The 19176-nt window shown below is 48.7% G+C and overlaps 2 protein-coding genes across 2 annotated transcripts; both read left to right on the top strand.

The window, feature by feature from the left end:
* Window positions 1-269: 269 nt before the first annotated feature.
* On the top strand, window positions 270-12473 carry hcfc1a (host cell factor C1a). Its single transcript, XM_068742306.1, has 28 exons — window positions 270-465; window positions 1471-1619; window positions 2331-2491; window positions 2573-2781; window positions 2940-3024; window positions 3141-3247; window positions 3319-3498; window positions 3657-3899; window positions 4048-4184; window positions 4265-4447; window positions 4535-4747; window positions 4850-4954; window positions 5057-5273; window positions 5411-5547; window positions 5630-5777; window positions 5859-6082; window positions 6332-6651; window positions 6826-7346; window positions 7715-7866; window positions 7973-8122; window positions 8194-8404; window positions 8490-8765; window positions 8859-8965; window positions 9046-9180; window positions 9274-9459; window positions 9598-9895; window positions 9970-10033; window positions 10114-12473. The coding sequence occupies exons 1-28, from the start codon at window positions 270-272 to the stop codon at window positions 10151-10153; spliced, it is 5154 nt and encodes a 1717-aa protein (XP_068598407.1). The 3' UTR covers window positions 10154-12473.
* Window positions 12474-15429: 2956 nt separating this feature from the next.
* gata1a (GATA binding protein 1a) lies at window positions 15430-18771 on the top strand. The gene is made up of 6 exons (XM_068742579.1): window positions 15430-15498; window positions 16595-16829; window positions 16907-17416; window positions 17773-17918; window positions 18030-18155; window positions 18228-18771. Exons 2-6 carry the CDS (start codon window positions 16616-16618, stop codon window positions 18507-18509), a joined length of 1278 nt encoding a protein of 425 aa, XP_068598680.1. The 5' UTR covers window positions 15430-15498; window positions 16595-16615; the 3' UTR covers window positions 18510-18771.
* The last annotated feature ends 405 nt before the right edge of the window (window positions 18772-19176 follow it).

Here is a 19176-nt window from a genome sequence, read left to right on the forward strand (position 1 = left end):
GGATCCTTCAGAATAACTACGATGTCAGATCTTTATCATGTATCGTGATCCAGTAGCTATTTGAAAGCTACTAACGCCAACCTTATTCCGACGTGTTTTTTTTAAATGAACGTATTCATTAGCTAAAGCTAGCGGTTCGGCTTTTCAGATGGTATAAAGGTAAGTATAGCCAGATAGTGTCATTGCGTTGTTGTAGCAGCTAATATGACGTTCAGGTATTACTTAATAAACAGCTGATACGTGTGTTTTTCATTATTTTGACAGAAGTCATGTCTGCCCCTGGCTCCGCGGTGTCTGGGACCACGTCGTCGGTTCTGCAGCCGCGGTGGAAGCGGGTCCTCGGATGGTCCGGTCCGGTTCCACGGCCCAGACATGGACACAGAGCTGTGGCTATCAAGGAGCTTATGGTTGTTTTTGGCGGTGGAAACGAAGGAATTGTGGATGAACTGCATGTATACAACACCGGTAAGATTAACTTTGCCCGTAAAAACCGTACTTTGTTTTTTGAGCGCCGTGCACGGTTTCCCTTGGGAAATGCTTTACGAGCATGCATCGTATTTTCATATTTCGAGTCTGTAAAGCTCGATTCGTGACGTGCAGGCCTAAGCAGGCCAAACAATCCGCGTCTTTTTTTTGATTGTGTCTCCCTCTAATGGACAATGAGGCATTGTGCATGTTAAAAAAAAGGCGGGCTAAAATAAAATGGATGATGCGGTCTGCTGGAAGCCTATCTCCTGCCTCAATTTCCTGCTCATAAACTGACAGAAGAGTCTCATTCAACGAGTTGAACTCCAGCGGCTCCATCTGTCGAGGCAGAGTCTGTTTTTGAACCAAAGTTAATAAGATGGTTTTACTTGGATTTTTATCGTCAGGAATTTTCAGCCTTGTTTGGCCTTAACCAGAGTTTGATATCTTTGAAATGCTGTGAGAACCTGAAAACAAATGACTTGTGATATTTAAAAGTATTTCTATAATCAGTTTCAGTAGAAGATAAATAGAAACTGAGTTCTTCTGGTTAAGTTTAATATCACACACCGGAACTATTGTGCCTTTTGTAAAAGAAGAAACAACATTTTTATAAACCTAAAGTTGTTGTTTTTCCATTTAGTGTTTATAGCACTGTCACAAACTGCGGATTTAATTTAAGTATTGCACAACATATGGAAGTCTGTTAAAATATTTGTTGTTGTTTTTTAACCCAGGGCCACATTTGCCATACTTAGTTGGTTTACTGTCATCAATGCAAATAAATCAACAACACCTTTATCATAATTGAATAATGAATGAAAACTTTTGTAATGTTTTAAGACATTAAGTAAAGTATAACCGTCTAATTCTTGACAATCAAACTTGGACAACTGATGCCACAATATAAGCATTGGCGATTGCTGCTTTTGTCATTTTGGTTCATTGAAATGATGGGTAAGCCTCAGACATTAACTGCTTCCCTTATTCTATTTATATTTCTAGCAACTAACCAGTGGTTTATCCCGGCGGTCCGTGGTGATATTCCTCCTGGTTGTGCCGCCTATGGTTTTGTCTGCGATGGCACAAGATTGCTGGTGTTTGGGGGGATGGTGGAGTATGGAAAATACAGCAACGATCTCTACGAACTACAGGTAAACTTTCTATTTCAACATAAAGACTTCCGTTTAAATCAAATATGCAAAAACAGATTTTCAGTGTTTGGAAGTGATCTGGTGCCACTGATTAATATTGTCATGCAATTTAATTTGACTGAGTGTGTGTTGTATAAATGTTGACCGTGCACTTCAGCTAATTAAATGGGCAATGCAGTATCGCGCTTAAAGGCCGTCCGATCGCACAATTTCTTACTTATTTAGCTGCAAGAGAGCAAGAAATCAATTCTTAGATGCATTATACTCACATACTCAAATATCACTTGTTTGCCAAGTTCCAGCAACAATCATCTTCCCTCATTTTTTTGTAGTATGGAGGATAAAATGCACTGAAGTCCTATTTTGTGATGATGATGATAATAAGCACATTGTTTTTGTTTTGTTTGATATTTAATTAAGCAGTTAACCAAACCGTGTCTATATTCGGCTTCTTTTATAAGTTTGACATTTTTCATAACGAAGTGAAGATGATATATTTTTCCCATTTATTGTTGTGCTGCATGTGCGAAATCCCACGTGGCTTTTCAATGACTGGAAAAATTGAATTAGAATGTGAAATTTAAAATGAGGTTAGTTTAAAGTAAGGTCTTGAAGATCACATGGACAGAACAGGGAATGAGGGTGACCTGTGTGTTTCCGCTTTGACTATGATGTAAAAAAAATAAAAACATTCTGTGGTTTATCTTACAGGCTAGCAGATGGGAATGGAAAAAATTAAAAGCAAAAAACCCCAAAAACGGTCCCCCTCCTTGTCCTCGTCTTGGCCACAGCTTTTCCCTGGTTGGCAATAAATGCTACCTGTTTGGCGGACTAGCAAATGATAGCGAGGACCCAAAAAACAACATTCCCAGGTACAGAATCTTTTTCCGCCTGGCACCTCTAATTGAACCGACAAATATTTCTAACTCACGATGTCTGGTTTTCATCTTCAGATACCTGAATGATCTGTATACACTTGAGCTTCGCGCGGGTTCCAGCGTGGTTGGATGGGATATTCCAATCACCTATGGCGTTCTGCCCCCTCCAAGAGAGAGCCACACTGCCGTGGTATACACAGAAAAAACGAGCAGGAAGTCTCGTCTGATAATCTACGGGGGGATGAGTGGCTGTCGTCTCGGGGATCTGTGGACACTTGACATCGGTAGGTCTTTCACAGGACAAAAATAATAAGCTCTACAGATGCCACCGGAGCAAAGTCAACGTTTGACAATGTTTTATGTACATTTTGCTGCTTGACTCTTATTTGTTTGCATGCCAGAATTCATTTTCTAACATCCAGCTGCCGGTCATTGTCTCCAGATACCCTGACATGGAACAAACCGTCAGTCAATGGGACGGCGCCGCTCCCGAGAAGTCTTCACTCTGCCACCACCATCACAAACAAGTGAGAAAACTTAAGCGATGGCTTGACAGAATGTTCTTTTTAACATTTCTGTACAATTGGACAACATGTCGTGCTCAGTGGCGGCAGCTTGCTGATCTGATTTTCTTAATGGACAGGATGTATGTATTTGGAGGATGGGTTCCCTTGGTGATGGATGACGTCAAAGTGGCGACACACGAGAAGGAATGGAAGTGCACGAATACCCTTGCCTGTCTAAATCTCGGTTTGTGTCTTTGTACTTATTGTTATTCCATTTCATATGGACAGGTTTTCTAACGCGTTGTTTGTGCATAGACTCTACGTCCTGGGAGACTGTCTCGATGGACACCCTTGAAGACAACATTCCCAGGGCCCGTGCTGGCCACTGCGCCGTGTCCATAAACTCCAGGCTCTATGTTTGGAGTGGCCGCGATGGGTATCGTAAAGCCTGGAACAACCAAGTGTGTTGTAAAGACCTGTGGTACCTGGAGACAGGTGAGCTGCTGTAGCACCATTTCCTTACATTCATTAGGTCGATGTTATGTCCTCTCCTGTCCCGAGAGTTGTCGTCTTGGACGGGTTTGACTGTTTTTAGAGTGCTTTCGGTGTTGTCTGATGATGTCGCTAACTTTCTCGGTCTTCCACCTCTCCAGAGCGGCCACACGCCCCTGCTAGGGTGCAGTTAGTCCGTGCCAACACAAATTCCCTGGAGGTGAGCTGGGGCGCCGTCTCGACAGCCGACACCTACTTACTGCAGTTGCAGAAATACGACATCCCAGCGACTCCAGCTGCAGCTTCACCAGTCATGAGCACAAGCCCCTCTCAGCCGCTGAACTCTCCAAAGAGCCCCGCGGCAGCTGCCGCAGCACTCTCGGCTCAGAGCCTACCCCAGACAGGTAATAATTAACGCTTGTAAAACAAGAATGGATGCCTACACGTATCTCCCACATTTGTTTCCAAAGGCGTGGGGATCCTGATTTCTTAGCGCTGCACCACCAGAAGTTCCTGGCTTCATATGCTGTGTGCTTACACTTTTTTTAACAGCTATTTTGAAGGTTGCAACGCAACAGTCCGCCACAGGTGCGTCTGTTGTCACAGTCCGCCCCGGCCACCTGGGAAAATCCCCCCTCACCGTGACATCCCTCCCTCCAGGTGTCAGAATGGTGACCACACAGGGATCGGTGAGTTTCGCACGCCATTTTCCATTGTTCGAGATTTGCTCTTGATGTTTTAAATCAATTGTCAATGTGTTCCATTTCAGCCGATTGGCACGAGCCCTCAGATGAGTGGCATGGCAGCTTTAGCTGCAGCAGCTGCAGCAACCCAGAAGATCCCTCCCTCCTCTGCGGGCACAGTCCTCAATGTTCCTGCAGGCGCGACCATTCTCAAAACGGTAGCCGTTTCTCCCGGCACAACTACAGTAAAGATGGCGTCTCCAGTCATGGTACAGGTCGTTTTAGTCTTGCATTTGTCATTGTGTATTCTTTCCAGCAAAGTTTGATTCCTATTTTTTTTTTTTTTGTGTGTGTAGGTCAGTAACCCGGCCACCCGGATGCTTAAAACTGCTGCAGCCCAAGTGGGCACAGCAACCTCCCCCACCTCCAGACCCATCATCACTGTGCACAAGTCTGGTGCCGTCACTGTGGCCCAACAGGCCCAGGTGGTAACCACTGTAGTGGGAGGAGTCACCAAGACCATCACGCTGGTGAAGAGTCCTCTGACCATGGGCGGCAGCGGCACGCTGGTGAGAAAGTAGTCTGGAGCGCAATCTGTTGATTGCTTGTTCCATGTCATGAGACAGTGACAAACTCGAGTGTCTCTCTCTCTCTCTCTCTCGTCTCAACAGATCTCCAACCTTGGCAAGATGATGTCTGTGGTGCAAACCAAGCCGGTGCAGACATCAGCCGTCACAGGCCAGACTTCCTCTAACCCGCTCGCCCAGATCTTACAGGTCAGCTCTCTGCAAGGGTGCAGCAAAGACCAAATAACAACAGAGAGAGAGCTAGCTAAAAAGCTACAAATGTGTGCATGCTGTTAACTGATCTCTCCCCAGACAAAGGGGTCGCTCCCAGCCGGCACCATTCTGAAGCTGGTGACCTCTGCAGATGGGAAGCCCACGACCATCATTACCACTTCCCAGTCAGGAGGCACCGGAAACAAGCCCACCATCCTCAACATCAGCGGCGTTTCTCCGGCCAGCAATAAGCAGGGCACCACCATCATCAAGACCATCCCCATGTCGGCCATCATGGCCCAGCCAGGAGCAACAGGTCTGAATGTAATACTGTAACGGAAGTAGCAATATCGTCCGTGAACAGGTCCCCCCCCCCCGTGGGTGTAAATCAATCACGCTTTGACATAAGCCTGGTTTACCTTTTAACATAAATTGGGTTTTCCCCCCTTGCAGGTGTTACAAGCAGTGCGGGAATGAAAACTCCCATCACAATCCTTACCACAAAGGTGATGACCACTGGAACTCCCGGTAAAATCATCACCGCAGTCCCCAAACTGGCAACCGCAGCCGGCCAGCAGGGGCTGACGCAGGTAAGCGAGCAGAATTGATCCGTGTTAACATTGTTGTGCAGCTTTTTTTGGGGGGGGGGCTGACCCTGAACTGTGTCCTCAGGTGGTTTTGAAGGGAGCCCCTGGGCAGCCTGGAACTATTTTGCGCACCATGCCCATGAGCACTGTCGGTGGTGTTCGCCTTGTTACGCCGGTGACGGTGTCTGCAGTGAAACCCGCGGTGACGACCCTGGTTGTCAAGGGCACCACTGGTGGGTTACGCACATTCTGTATTTCGTACAGTGTTATGTGGAACCTTTTTGTTTTTAATACTTCCTGTGTTTTCCTCCCAGGAGTCACCACCCTTGGGACAGTCGCCGGCACAGTTTCCACTAACCTCGTGGGGGGGGCCACAGTGGACAGTTCCAACGCCTCTCTGGTGACCCCCATCACCACACTGGGAACAATCGCTACCTTGTCCAGCCAGGTCATCAGCCCATCTGCCGTAACGGTGTCCACTGCACAGACGAGCCTAACTTCTGCCTCCACGCTGCCCTCCTCTACAATCACAGTCCAGGTGTGTGTGTGTGTGGGGGGGGGGGGGGGGGGCTGCAGATTGTTATTCAACAGGATGAATTTGTGTTCTTAACCTCAGGGCCTCGAGTCACGATGAAAGTACGCCTCGCATGTTTAGAACACGTGGCAGGGAGCCGATGCCCTTTTCTAGCTCCGCTTAGCAATACAGCTGCTTGAAGATCAGTGGGAGAAGAGAAATGATCACATTAACCATTCTGAAACTGAAGTCGTTTCACTCTCTCCTGCCCAGAACCAGCCGACCCAGGTGACTCTCATCACGACACCCAGCGGCGTAGAAGCTCAGCCGGTGCAGGATCTGCCGGTGTCCATCCTGGCATCGCCGACCTCTGAGCAGCCGAGCTCCACCGAGGCTGGAGCAGCCGGGGACGGCTCTGGGACCGTCACCCTGGTCTGTTCCAACCCGCCCTGCGAGACCCACGAGACGGGCACCACCAACACCGCCACCACCTCCTCCGCCACCATCGGGGCAGGGCGGGTCTGTTCCAACCCGCCCTGCGAGACCCACGAGACTGGCACCACCAACACCGCCACCACTGCATCCTCAAACATGTCTGCACTCCGTGCGTGCTCCAACCCGCCATGCGAGACCCACGAAACCGGGACGACCAACACGACGACCACGGCATCAGCTAACATGGGAGGAGTCCAGAAACGGTGTTCCAACCCGCCCTGCGAGACCCACGAGACGGGCACCACCAGCACTGCCACCACCTCCTCTGCCAGCATCGGGGCAGGGCGGGTCTGTTCCAACCCGCCATGCGAGACCCACGAGACGGGCACCACCAGCACCGCCACCACCTCCTCTGCCAGCATCGGGGCGGGGCGGGTCTGTTCCAACCCGCCATGCGAGACCCACGAAACCGGGACGACCAACACGACGACCACGGCATCAGCTAACATGGGAGGAGTCCAGAAACAGTGTTCCAACCCGCCCTGCGAGACCCACGTTACAGGCACCACCAGCACCGCCACCCAGGCGTCATCCGACATGACTGCGGGCCAGACGGGGACGGTGCAGAGCGCGTCCACCAACCCGCCCGGTGAAACGCAGGAGACGGGGACCGCCAGCACCTCCACGACGGAAACCTCCACGACAACGGTCCCGGTCCCGGTCCCGGTCCCGGTCCCGGTCCCGAGGGAATGCTCCAACCCACCCTGCGAAACGCACGAGACGGGGACCACCAACACAGCCACCACGGCCACCTGCAGCATGGAGACGGGCGACGGCGGCGACGACGGCACAGGTACCGCCCACTGCGTTGCTGCAAGTAACTTTAACTCATTGAGTGCCGGCCATTTTCAGCTCAGCTTTATGCTGACTGCCCCAGTTTGCGTGCATTTTCCCCGATTTTTCAAGCCCCACAGAATATTTGTTACTATGACGATGCGCATGCCGAAATGCAAATGAAAGATTAAAGTCTTCTTTCATCAGAACAAATAAAGTGTGTTCCTACCTATGAGTTATTGGCCGTTCAATTGAGACAGATTTCAATGTCAGAGTTGGCAGTGAATGTTTGGGTTTCATTTAGACGCCAATGGCACTCAAAGAGTTAATTTGAGCGGAGTCACACCTGAATTCTATTTTCTCGTTTTCCTTTCCTTTTCCCATCAGCAGCCGAACAGACCGAGGAGGCGACGGAAGCTAGCAGCAGCACAGAGGTAGCATCCACCACCGCCGCAGCGCCTGCTGTCGTCGCCACCCCCCAGGGCAGGGCCGTCACTATCGTCACTCAGTCCACGCCGGCCCCCGGGCCCTCAGTACCCGTAAGGGGCGCCGCACCTTTGATGAGGACATAACCACCACCGCTGGGGAACCGTTTCTAACCGGGCTGCATTAAAACGCTCTTTCGTTTCGTCCCTCTCTCTGCAGTCGATCTCGTCGATCACGGAGGGAGCGAGTCCTGCTGCCAGCTCCACGGAGGAGCCCATGCAAACGGAGACGCCTTCGGCGGAAGCCACGCCTTCGGCGGAAGCCACGCGTGCAGAGGAGGGCACCGCTGCCATGGAGACGCAAGCCGAGGTAAATGCGGCAACGACGCTGGAACTACTTTACGCTCAGTGAGAAGTGCTCAGTGTGAATCGCTCTTTCAGGGCGAAGCGGCCGCGGCGACCGCCTTGAACCTGCCTTCAGAGTTGATGTCGGAAGGCCAGGGCGCCGCCGCGCTCATGGCGACGGGCCTTTCAGACGAGGAGCTGGCCGTGACGGCGGCGGCAGAGGCTGCGGCTCAGGCGGCCGCCACCGAGGAGGCGCAAGCCCTCGCCATTCAGGCCGTCCTGCAGGCGGCTCAACAAGCCGTCATGAGTGCGTCTTTGTTTCCTGTTTCCTGGATGATCGGCCGCTCGCCGTCGGGGAGCTCGCTGTAACTTTTAATATCCTCTGGTTACAGACGAGGGCGACGCCGCCGGCGAGAACCAGCAGACCACCAGCATCCCCATCATGCTGACGCAGCAGGAACTGGCCGCGCTGGTCCAGCAGCAGCAGCAGCTGCAGGAGGCTCAGGCCGCCGCGCAGCAGGCCAGCATGGACGCCAGCCTGCCCACCGAAGGCCTGGCGCCCGCCGACAGCCTCAACGATCCGTCCGTCGAGAGCAACGGACACAACGAGATGGCGGCGGCCGTCACCAGCGCCGTGGCGTCGCTGCTTCCGCGGACCGCCTCTGAGAGTAAGACGCGTTTCCTCTCGCCGGCGCTTTCGATGCGTTCTCGTGCGGCGGGCTTATTATTATTATCCCGCTTCTTCTTCTTTCACTCTGCAGCGCTGGCGCCCTCGAGCACATTCGCACCCGTCGTATCGGTGGCGAGTCCCGCCAAGCTGCAGGCAGCAGCCACTCTGGCAGAAGTGGCCAATGGCATCGAGGGGGAGGTGAGTTACAGAGCGCGCGGTCGGTGCGCTGAAGTCGCATCGAGCAGAACGTGACGTCGTATCCTGTTTGTGTCCCACAGAAGCAAGGCCCCCAGCCGACCCCAGCGAAGCCTGCTCTAAAGAAGGAGAACCAGTGGTTCGACGTTGGGATTGTTAAAGTGACAAACATGGTCGTGACTCACTTCTACATGCCGGGAGACGATTCTCACGGAGACGTAAGGCTTTCAGCAGCGTTAAAAATCCTTTCGATTGAAATTACTTCTGCGCTAGAAATCTGGAATCCGTTTTTTTTTTTTAATGTCCTGCAGAACGATTCCGGCGTCGTGCCGGACTACGGTCAGATGAAAAAGATGGAGCTCCAACCTGGAACGGCGTACAAGTTCCGAGTCGCTGGAATCAACGCGTGTGGTCGCGGCGCTTTCTCCGAGATCTCCGCTTTCAAGACTTGCCTGCCGGGCTTCCCAGGCGCACCTTGCGCCATCAAAATCAGCAAGGTCAGGCTCACCGATTTAAAGATAAATAAATAAATAAATAAAAAAAACACTTCCCCCTAGTGGTGGATTCATATAAAACATTACAGCGAGTCACGCCTTCAGTCGCTGATTCGTGCGTCTTTACCGTCCCGGCTGCAGAGCTCGGACGGCGCCCACCTGACGTGGGAGCCGCCCTCGGTGACGTCGGGGAAGATCATCGAGTACTCGGTGTACCTCGCCATCCAGAGCAACCAGACGGCCGAAGCCAAGGCCTCCACCCCGGCGCAGCTGGCCTTCATGCGCGTGTACTGCGGGCCCAACCCCTCCTGCCTGGTGCAGTCGTCCAGCCTCTCCAACGCCCACATCGACTACACCACCAAGCCGGCCATCATCTTCCGCATCGCCGCCCGCAACGAGAAGGGCTACGGTCCCGCCACCCAAGTTCGATGGCTCCAAGGTGAACTCGCCATCCGCGAACGGGACGCTCGGGTGTTGTGGGTTCATGGCTTAACCTTTTCGTCTGCTTTGTAGAGTCCGGCAAAGACGCTGCCTCGGCAAAACCGGCCGCCAAAAGACCAGGCACCTCCCCCGATACGTGAGTAGAGGGTTGATGATGCAAACATGGCGCCTAACAAACAAACAATGCTCATTCTGGTCTTGTGTGTGCTCTTACAGTAAGGCTACTGGTCCAAAGAAGGCAAGGACGGATCAGTGAGGTTGCCCAGAGACCCCCTCCCAGTCTTTTTGTCCCTACTCGCTGTCCTTTTTATCCGGAAGACTGACCTTCACCTCTCCTCATCCTCACCCTAACGTCATCCTCCTCCACCCTCGCGTCTCAGATGGAGGCAGAGCAACCGAGATGAAAGTCAATCTGAGAGATGTTTTCTGTAGATAAAAACTGCCCCTCCTTTTGTCCTCGTTCTTTTGTTCATACTATTTTTTTTTTTTTTTTAGAGCAACACAAACTTAGAAGCACATTATCTTTTTCGGACGCACCCCCCCCCCCCTTGATCATTTAGCTTTTTCGGCTTGTTTCGGTAGTTAGCGGTATAGAGAAGCATTTACATCTTTCATCAACTGGGAGCGAGCCTGAGCTCAATGGTAACCTTTTATTTTTCTGTTTTGTGAATCTTGGGGGGGGGGGGGGCATACGTAGAGAAGAGACTACACGAAATGATGTACAGTGTTGAACAAGGCTGTGGAGGCATTAGTTTAGCTGAGGGAACATCGGTATGGTTACAAACAAAGCACTTGTCCTCGACGAAAGAGGACATCCTTTCTTTTCTTTTCTTTTCCATTTTTTTTTCCCCCGCTCAAAACACATTTGCTTCATCAAGAACCAAGTCTGTTGTCGTCATACTGGACTCCAGTCTCCTGGTAAATGTCATCACTGTGCGCTTTTTACTCCAGGATGAGAACTGGTGACTTCAAAGTGGACGAAGAGCGTGACGAAGGAGGAGATTTGCAGAGAAAGAACGACAGACTTTGTTACGACTGAGACTTGGAGCATACACACACAAAAAAAAAGGCAAAATCTTCCCAAAAAATTAGCAAGCAATGACGCAGATCTTTTGTGTAGTTTATTTTTGTATTTTTAAGCTTTGTTTCCCCCCCCCCCCCCCACCCTCCTCCTATGTGTATGTTGTGTGCATTTTTAAGAACATCACTTTTTTTAAACTGTCGTTCATCCCCATAGATTGTGTTTGAGGGACGAGGAGGGGGGTCTGCGTTGAGATGGCCACTGTATTTTAAAAAACAAAAGTCTTCATTCAGTTGGTTGTATGTTCTCGTTGCGACAGAAAGGAGGACATTTTGTATTTGTTCCGAGTAGAATGGCAGCGGTTGTAGGACTGAAGGGAACTCTGAAGTGAACCCAGGCAGGGGAGAGTTTCTACTTTGTTTACTACTCGATGCTTGTGTTGCTTCGTTTGCCAAACATGGAATTACATGGGACACGAGGAAAAATAACATCCCCCTAATACGTTTTATGCTCATGGATGTGGTGTCTCACCTCTAATTTTTAGAATGGCAAATTATATTAGACACATTTCTCCTATCCGATTATTGATGTATGTGAATCCATTGAATAAATTTTAATTTTTTTTTTCCTTCCATGGCTCTGTATTTCAGACTAAAAGCTAACTGTGACATGTTGAACCCGTATGTCTTTGAATGGGGGGTGTTTTGGGAAGAAGGATTACACAGCCGGAGGGACACTCACCTGTAAATTAGTTCGTTCATATAGCAAGAATAAAACAAAGGAAAAAAACAACAACATCTTGGCCTTTTATATAACTACAGTTTTTACATGTTGGTCATCTCTTGATTGCCTTTTGTGTCTTTGCTTATAAAACAAATATATATATATATATAAATATATATATAGTCTCCCTGATTGTTCTAATTTGCTTCTGATTGGCCGTCTGAATCACTGCTGGGAGCAGGTTTCTGACGAGAACGTGCGGCCACTTTTTAGGGTGGATTCATTTGTGACTGTAACAGCCAGGAGGATCAGCTCCGAGGTTTCTCGCTGCGCGTCTGGCGGCTCGGCATCCTTTTGTGGTTTCTCCACATTTCGTTGGAGAAACCGTCTTTCTCTTCATATGCATTCATCATTTTTTTGTGTGTGTCGGTGTGTCCTGTTGAACAAAACTAGACATGCATGCAAAAGCAGTGTATTTTAGTAGTGATGCCTTAAGTTAGACCATAAGCTGAAGGTCCCCCCCCCCCAAAAAAAAAAACTTCTAATGAGTTTGTTGCTCTCTCCATGTGGTATACGTTTGTGTCCCCTTTCTTCCGCAGTACCTTTGCTGGGTCACTATTTTTGCACCCTGGTTAGATAGGTCATCATCAGCAGTGCCGAGGTCTCTGCGCTGCCCCCCCCCCCCCCCCCCACACTGGGACGGGGCGTTGCGAGATTCTCTCGGCTGTTTGCAGGTTATCTGGAAATGTCCTGTATTTTCCAAATGTGTGTTTTTTGTACTGTAGGGAGTAATGTATCTTTTATCATCAAAAAAAATAAAAATAAACATGTTAAACATAGAAATATTTTAGTGTCTTTCCTCATTTCATGGGATAGATTTAAATATATACAAATATACAAATCAGAATTATATATACTGTGTATATATATAATTCTGATTTAACATTATGAATCATAGTCTTTAAAGGAGGTTCTTTAACTTTAAGAGGATCAATAACATCAACTACGTTCGCGTTCGTGTTCCCGCTGATGCCTTTACGTGTTCCTCGTAATTTTGAGTTTTGTGTTTGAAGTTAGCGAGCCAGCCGAGAGTTACCGCAGAAATGTTTATGGATGCAATAAATAATGATAACTCTAACCCCGTGCGTTGTTAGCCGATGACCATATATAAACGCACTGAGTTGATCAATAATAGTATTCAGACCAACAAATCTTCCACGACTACAGTCTTTGAAGGCACCACAGCACAGCTGCTTCGCGCGTGCATGTCTGACCTCTGACCTGTCGCCATTAAGAGTCCTCGGACTTCACAATAAAAGTCCGAACGTGTGTGAAACTGTTGAATAAGACAAAAGCTATAAAATTCAAGCCATAAAATAAAAACAGAAAATAATCTTTGTTTTACTTTGACCTGAGGCTGTTTCCGGTACAAACTGCCGTAGATGTATAAAGTAAAAAAGTTACGGATTATACCGGATGATTAAAATATCTGCCACTAGAGGGCAGTGTAGGCCTCAGGTGATTCACCTTCCATTATGTAAAATTGACCTAAATTATTTCTGTTTATATTATAATGATAATCCCCTAAGGATCATTGCACCGACATTACAATATGATAAACACAGGAAATGTTATACAAAATGTAATGATCAATAATACCCTAGCAAAATAATAAATATAGAGGGCCCAACATCCATCCATCACCTTTAATTCAACTGAAACTCGTCCAATACAAACTCATAGTTCTAATCGTATCACCTGGGTAAACATTTAAATCTGGTGGATCCAGATTTATTTTAGGACTAAATATTCATAAATATGGCTGTTTCTTTTTTTGATCATAATCCATGATTACCTTTGAGCTAAAAAGAAAAAGCACTGTGTATCGAAAAATTAAAGTGCACACCTTTCATCCATGCTGCATGGTGGTGACGCTTTGCCTCACAGCCAGAAGGTCCTGGGTCCAAATCCAGCTGAGGGCCTGCAGTACAGGTAGACTGGTGACTCCAATTTGACCACATGCATGAATGTGATTGGTTGTTTGTCTTTGCATGTGGACTGAGATGAAGCGACTTCTTGTCCAGGGTGTACTAAAGAATGAAACCCTTTAATCCTAATCTAGCCCAGCATAGATTGTAGATTTGCTGTAATCCTGCCAACTAACAAAAAACTACATAAAATAATGAATTTGAATAAAAAGACAAATATTACAAGCAAGGTATTGATCTCATATTTGTGTCCTCAGATTACACAAACTCAGCAGTTATGAAGCTGTTGCGTGTGAGTTTACACTGGGGTGACAAAGCCTGGAATACACGCTCATACCCAGCCCGATACACAGACCACCCCAAAGAAGTTATTAGTGAATAAAAATACGCAATGGATGAGAAAAACTGGCAAAACATAACAACTATGGAGGCGACGGTGTGTGTGTGTGTGTGTGTGTGTGTGTTTGTGTGTGAGACAGAAGGAGAGGGTAAGTTACTGCAGCACTGCTTGGCAGAGATAAGACCACCGCCTACACAGAAGACTGTTTCTCGGGAATTAGTGAGCTGTCCCCAAAGTCCAACGATGACACACGACACCATCCGTCACTCAGCGGCAACGGATCCGCTCAACTGTCCCGACTAGTCCAGTCCCGGCTCCACCTGCTTGTACGTAGATACCGTCACCAGAGGAGGAGTGTGTGTGTGTGTGTGTGTGTTTGCAGGCCTACAACCACAGACATGCTGCAATGTCCTGCAGGTCTGCGTGTGCGTCTGTGCTGCTGTAAGACAGCGAGCGGCGGGCCTGGAACTCTCGGCCTCCTCCTTTCATCTTGATAGCGTCTTATCAGAGCAGAGCAGCTCCCACTCGCTCGGTGGCAGCAGCCACAGCCCTGCCCCACAGCGCTCGCCGCCGAGGCCTTCGCCTCACTGTGACTGCCCCCCCCCCACCCCCACCCCTCTCATTCACTCAGAACCACCAGGACCGGTTCGGCTCAGTCCACCTCGGCCCCTGGTAGAAGAGACGAGCCGCTCCGCTGACCCAGCATCCGGATCCCAAATCAACTCCAAACGTAACGGTTAATTAGCATCACGGTGCATCGTTCCGTAGGATGTTGGGAAGCTGGGGCCTACCCAGCATGCACTTTGTCTGGGGCATGCGTCCCATCCACGCAAGCAGGCCACTAAGAATGTATGACTCATGTTACTAATCTAATTATATCATGATTGCTGAAACATCTTCATCTTCTTCTTCTTCTTCCGTGTTTTTCTGCTTCCTTTGAACAGCCCGTCTGTTTTAAAATACAAACAACAAACGTGGAAAAAGCATCGCCCGGATTTCCTCTTCGGAGGGAAGAAGTCGCTCAAAATGGCACCGAAATACAAGGTTGCAGCAAAAATGTCAGAATGTTTGTGAATGTGGAATAATCCTTTCATGGGGCAAATCAACCGCAGTCTCCGAGGCGACTGTGGAAGTGATGAAGATGACGCGTCATTCTGACTCCGTGTGTCCTGACCCATGACCTTGTCGAGCAGAGATAAACTTAGTTGTTGTTGTTTTTTAAATCCTCTTCCCACTGTCTTTGAAAAGAGACTTTTATTTTTTCCCTGACTATCTTCAGATAAATTACATTTAATGTCACGTCACAAAGTTTTTCCACTCCGGCCCAAAGAGGTGTGTCTTTCAAAACGTTGCCCCTCCCACCGAGCGGCTGCTAGCCCTGAACTTGGGGGGCTGGTTGGAGAAGGAGGTCCGTTAAGCCATCTGCCTTCACTGAGGTAGACTCATAAGCCGGTCCACCTTCCTCCTGGAGACATAACGTTGACCCTGACACTTCCTGCTCATCTTCCTCCCCCGTGACATCCACTCAGGTTGGTAACACCTGCCTCTTCTTCTTCATCACAAACTTCCGGTTCATGCCTGGGCTGTGAAACTGCATCTATTGGTGTAAAACATCATCTCAGGCCATTTATTGATCGATTGGCTGTGACTTGTTGAGATGATGACTTGGAACTGATGTTTTTCGCTTAGCCTTTTAAGGTTTTTTTTTTTAATTTAGATGATACTAAAACCATTTTGCATTTATTGTAAAGAATGTAGAGGTGAAAAAGAATCTATATCCATTATAACATTTCATGTATTTATAAAAATAGCTGCACTAAATGCAAACTCACCAGTCTGTCAGTGAAGTAATAATTAATCCTTCTGTTAATTAAGCATGTTTTTGTGTGAGTTTTATTTATATATATAAGACGGCTGAGTTTAATATGATTAAATCGACCTCCATGTGATCTTTGTTGCCTGTTAATATCTCATTAAAATCTAATTTTAGCAACATGTCTCACGTTTGCGTCTTTGGCAGATTTCCATTAACCAGATGAGATTAGGGCCAGGTTATACTTGGTTATACTTGGTTATATTTGGTTATATTTTGGTTATATTTGGCTATACTTGGTTATATTTGGTTATATTTTGGTTATATTTGGCTATACTTGGTTATATTTGGTTATATTTGGCACCATAATCAGATTTTCTGGGCCTTTATCAGACACTATCAGCCTTTTCTCTTTCATCCAAAGATAAAGTACCAGATTGGTCTTGTCTTTTGATGAAATTCTCAGTTCTCTTGCAGGATCCATCCGTTTCCTAAAGCAGTCGTTTCTGATTGTACTGAAAGATTTTGTGTTTTTTAAAGGTTCATCACAATCCAGATTATTCTGAAATGGAAGAGGAATTAGGTTTTGGCTGTCACCGTTTGACGACTTATCTCCTGCGTTATTGTAACTGGCTTCATCACCACGGTTACCACTGTTCTTTTCTTAGAAAAGGCAGGAAACTTTTTCCATGATAGCTTTCGGTTATGTTTTTTTCAAATTGATGCAGAAACTGCTAAATATCTAAGGCACACTTTCATCCTTTGATGATGATACATTTGACCCAGGACTGGTTGCTGTGGTAACGCTGCAGGTGGAGGTTCCTTCTATCAACATGGATGATTCTTCAGAGCCGTCCCACTGGGTGTCTCCGGCTCTCCTCGGCTCAGATCCTCTGGCCGGCTTCTCCCCCGAGTCCAGCCTGCTCCCTCCGGGAGAAGAGGGGGAGGCATTCTTTTCTAGCCAGGACCCGGACTTCGCCAGCCTGCCCCCCTTCTTCTCCAACCCGAGCCACGCCCAATCGCCGGCCCCCTACAGACAAAGCTCAGGTCAGCGCTCCCACTCGTCACCTATCATGATCCTCCATCTGAAATCATCTGATTTTATTCTGTCCTGATTTCCACAGCCCGCCAGGCGTTTAGCGCTGCGAGCCTCCTCAGCAGCTTCCAGCTGCTGGACGGGCTGGGAAACCCGTCCCTGAGCTCGCCATACAACCCCCCTCCAGTCTCCACCTGGAGCGGCAGTCCCCTCAACAAGAGCTCGCTGCACTCGCACGCCCCGTCCTCCCTCTACACCCCCAGCATCACCTCCTCCTTCAGCAACTCCAGAGATGGATACTCGTCTCCGGGCAGGGAGGGCAGAGACAGCCCACAGCTGCAGGAGGCCTTAAAGGCCGAGCGCCTCAGCCCACTGGGGGTCTCGGGGGCCAGCAGCAGCTTCCTGAACCTGACTCCTGCTACTGGGTGTGTTTACACCCCGTCTTCCCACTCCCACCCACAAACGATTGGCCCCTACAGCTCCTACATGACGGGGCCGCAGGACTACAACTCTGCTGGTCTCCACTCCGGTCCCGGGTCCTGGATGAGCCCCTCATTCGCCCCTAACTTCCATAATAAGATGAGAATCTCCCCTCCAGGTGAGAGCGCGCTGCGGTTCGCTGTTACGCCGTAAATGCTGACATTTTATTAGACGATCAAGAGGTTGAACCTTGATTACCGCAGTTTCTGTAATTTCAGTCGTATGACTTTTATCTTAAATGGCAAAAAATATATATATACCATATATATATAGACGGTCAAGAATGAATATTCAAATCTCATTTAAATCAATCAAACAAAGTCAAAAATGACGAGATATTTTTTTTTGTCGACTAAAGATATGAGAAATCAACAATTCCCTACTTGGGCAAAATAAAAACTCAACGAAGATGTGACACAAATAAATGTCTAATGTCATAAATGCTCCACGTGTTCTCTCCCTGATTTCACGCAGAGGACAGAGAGTGCGTGAACTGCGGGGCCACGGCGACCCCCCTGTGGCGCCGGGACGGCACGGGACACTACCTGTGCAACGCCTGTGGTCTGTACCACAAGATGAACGGCCAGAACAGACCCCTGATCCGACCCAAGAAGAGGCTGGTACGGTGGCCGACGCGCGTTCTGATTGGCTGATTAGAGACACTCGATATCTGCGTCATGCAGGGTCTATGATCAATAATTATTACTTTTTTTTTTTGTTGCGTGTCTCAGATTGTCAGCAAGCGGGCCGGGACGCTGTGCGCCAACTGTCACACGAGCACGACGACGCTGTGGCGGCGCAACGCGGACGGCGAGCCCGTGTGCAACGCGTGCGGGCTCTACTTCAAACTGCACAGCGTGAGTCTGCGGGATGAAAGTCCAAACCTGCGTCCAACAGCTCATGCTAAACTCTTGTCCCCCCCCCTCCAGATCAATCGGCCGCTCACCATGAAGAAGGACGGCATCCAAACGCGCAACCGAAAAGTGTCCAGCAAGAACAAGAAGAGCAAGAAGGCGGCCATGTTCGGGCCCTTCTCGGAGGAGGCCCCCCCTCTGGACATCAGCAGCGGGCCCTTCGCCCTCGGCTCCGGGGCCCTCCTCGCCTACAGCCACGCGCCGCACCTCCTCCCGACCCCGTCGCCCCTGCATCCTTCCGCCTCCCTGTCCTACGCGCAGCACCTGAGCACCGGCTTGGTGCCCACGCTGGTGTGACCTGAGAGATGCGTGTGTTTTTAGATGCGTGTGTCCTCTGTAGTGGACATTTGTCAATCTTTACATTTGTCCACTACAGAGGACATGTCAAGGGGCTGGTTCTCAGGAGGTGTGTGTAAATACGTGCTTCCACGTGAGAGGTTGTGGAAACGATGGTTCATGTTTTGTTTTTTGTTTGTTTGTTTGTTTGTTTGTTTGTTTGTTGGGGGGGGGGTATAGAGTCTTATCTGTGTCTAGTAACTTCTTCCAGTGCTTCTTTAATCACACAAGATAATTGTTTCAACTGTGAATACAAACTCAAATCTGAAGCCGCTGCCGTATCTGAGTCTTGATTTCTCTCCTGAAATTACACTTTGCTTTAGTGTTTTTTTGTATATGTAATGGGCGGAGCCTCAAGGTGGCGCTGCGCACTATTTGAGCAGCATCGTTGAGCAGGAACAGGTGTGTCAGAGTCAGGTGAAGGATACCGGGGGGGCGTTGGCTGGGCCGGTTTCCCTGGTGAGTGTTTTAAATTGATATTTTGGATGGATGTTTGAATGGTAAGACTTATGGTTATGTTTGTTAGTCCGTCCTAGTAGTGGCGTCGTACGTTCGTAAAGGACGGACTGACTCCTTATTTCTGTTTGTTGGTTTGTTTTTGTGTGTGTCGGTCACTCCCCTTAAATAC

This window comes from Brachionichthys hirsutus, chromosome 8 (genome assembly GCF_040956055.1).
Source record: "Brachionichthys hirsutus isolate HB-005 chromosome 8, CSIRO-AGI_Bhir_v1, whole genome shotgun sequence".
NCBI classification, from domain to species: Eukaryota; Metazoa; Chordata; class Actinopteri; order Lophiiformes; family Brachionichthyidae; genus Brachionichthys; species Brachionichthys hirsutus.

Coding starts and splice junctions, on each gene's coding strand:
- hcfc1a (XM_068742306.1), top strand. CDS start 270: ATGTCTGCCCCTGGCTCCGCGGTGTCTGGGACCACGTCGTCGGTTCTG. Junction 1,620..2,330: donor ACGATCTCTACGAACTACAG/GTAAACTTTCTA, acceptor TTTATCTTACAG/GCTAGCAGATGGGAATGGAA. Junction 2,782..2,939: donor TCTGTGGACACTTGACATCG/GTAGGTCTTTCA, acceptor CATTGTCTCCAG/ATACCCTGACATGGAACAAA.
- gata1a (XM_068742579.1), top strand. CDS start 16,616: ATGGATGATTCTTCAGAGCCGTCCCACTGGGTGTCTCCGGCTCTCCTC. Junction 17,417..17,772: donor GATGAGAATCTCCCCTCCAG/GTGAGAGCGCGC, acceptor GATTTCACGCAG/AGGACAGAGAGTGCGTGAAC. Junction 17,919..18,029: donor TCCGACCCAAGAAGAGGCTG/GTACGGTGGCCG, acceptor TGCGTGTCTCAG/ATTGTCAGCAAGCGGGCCGG.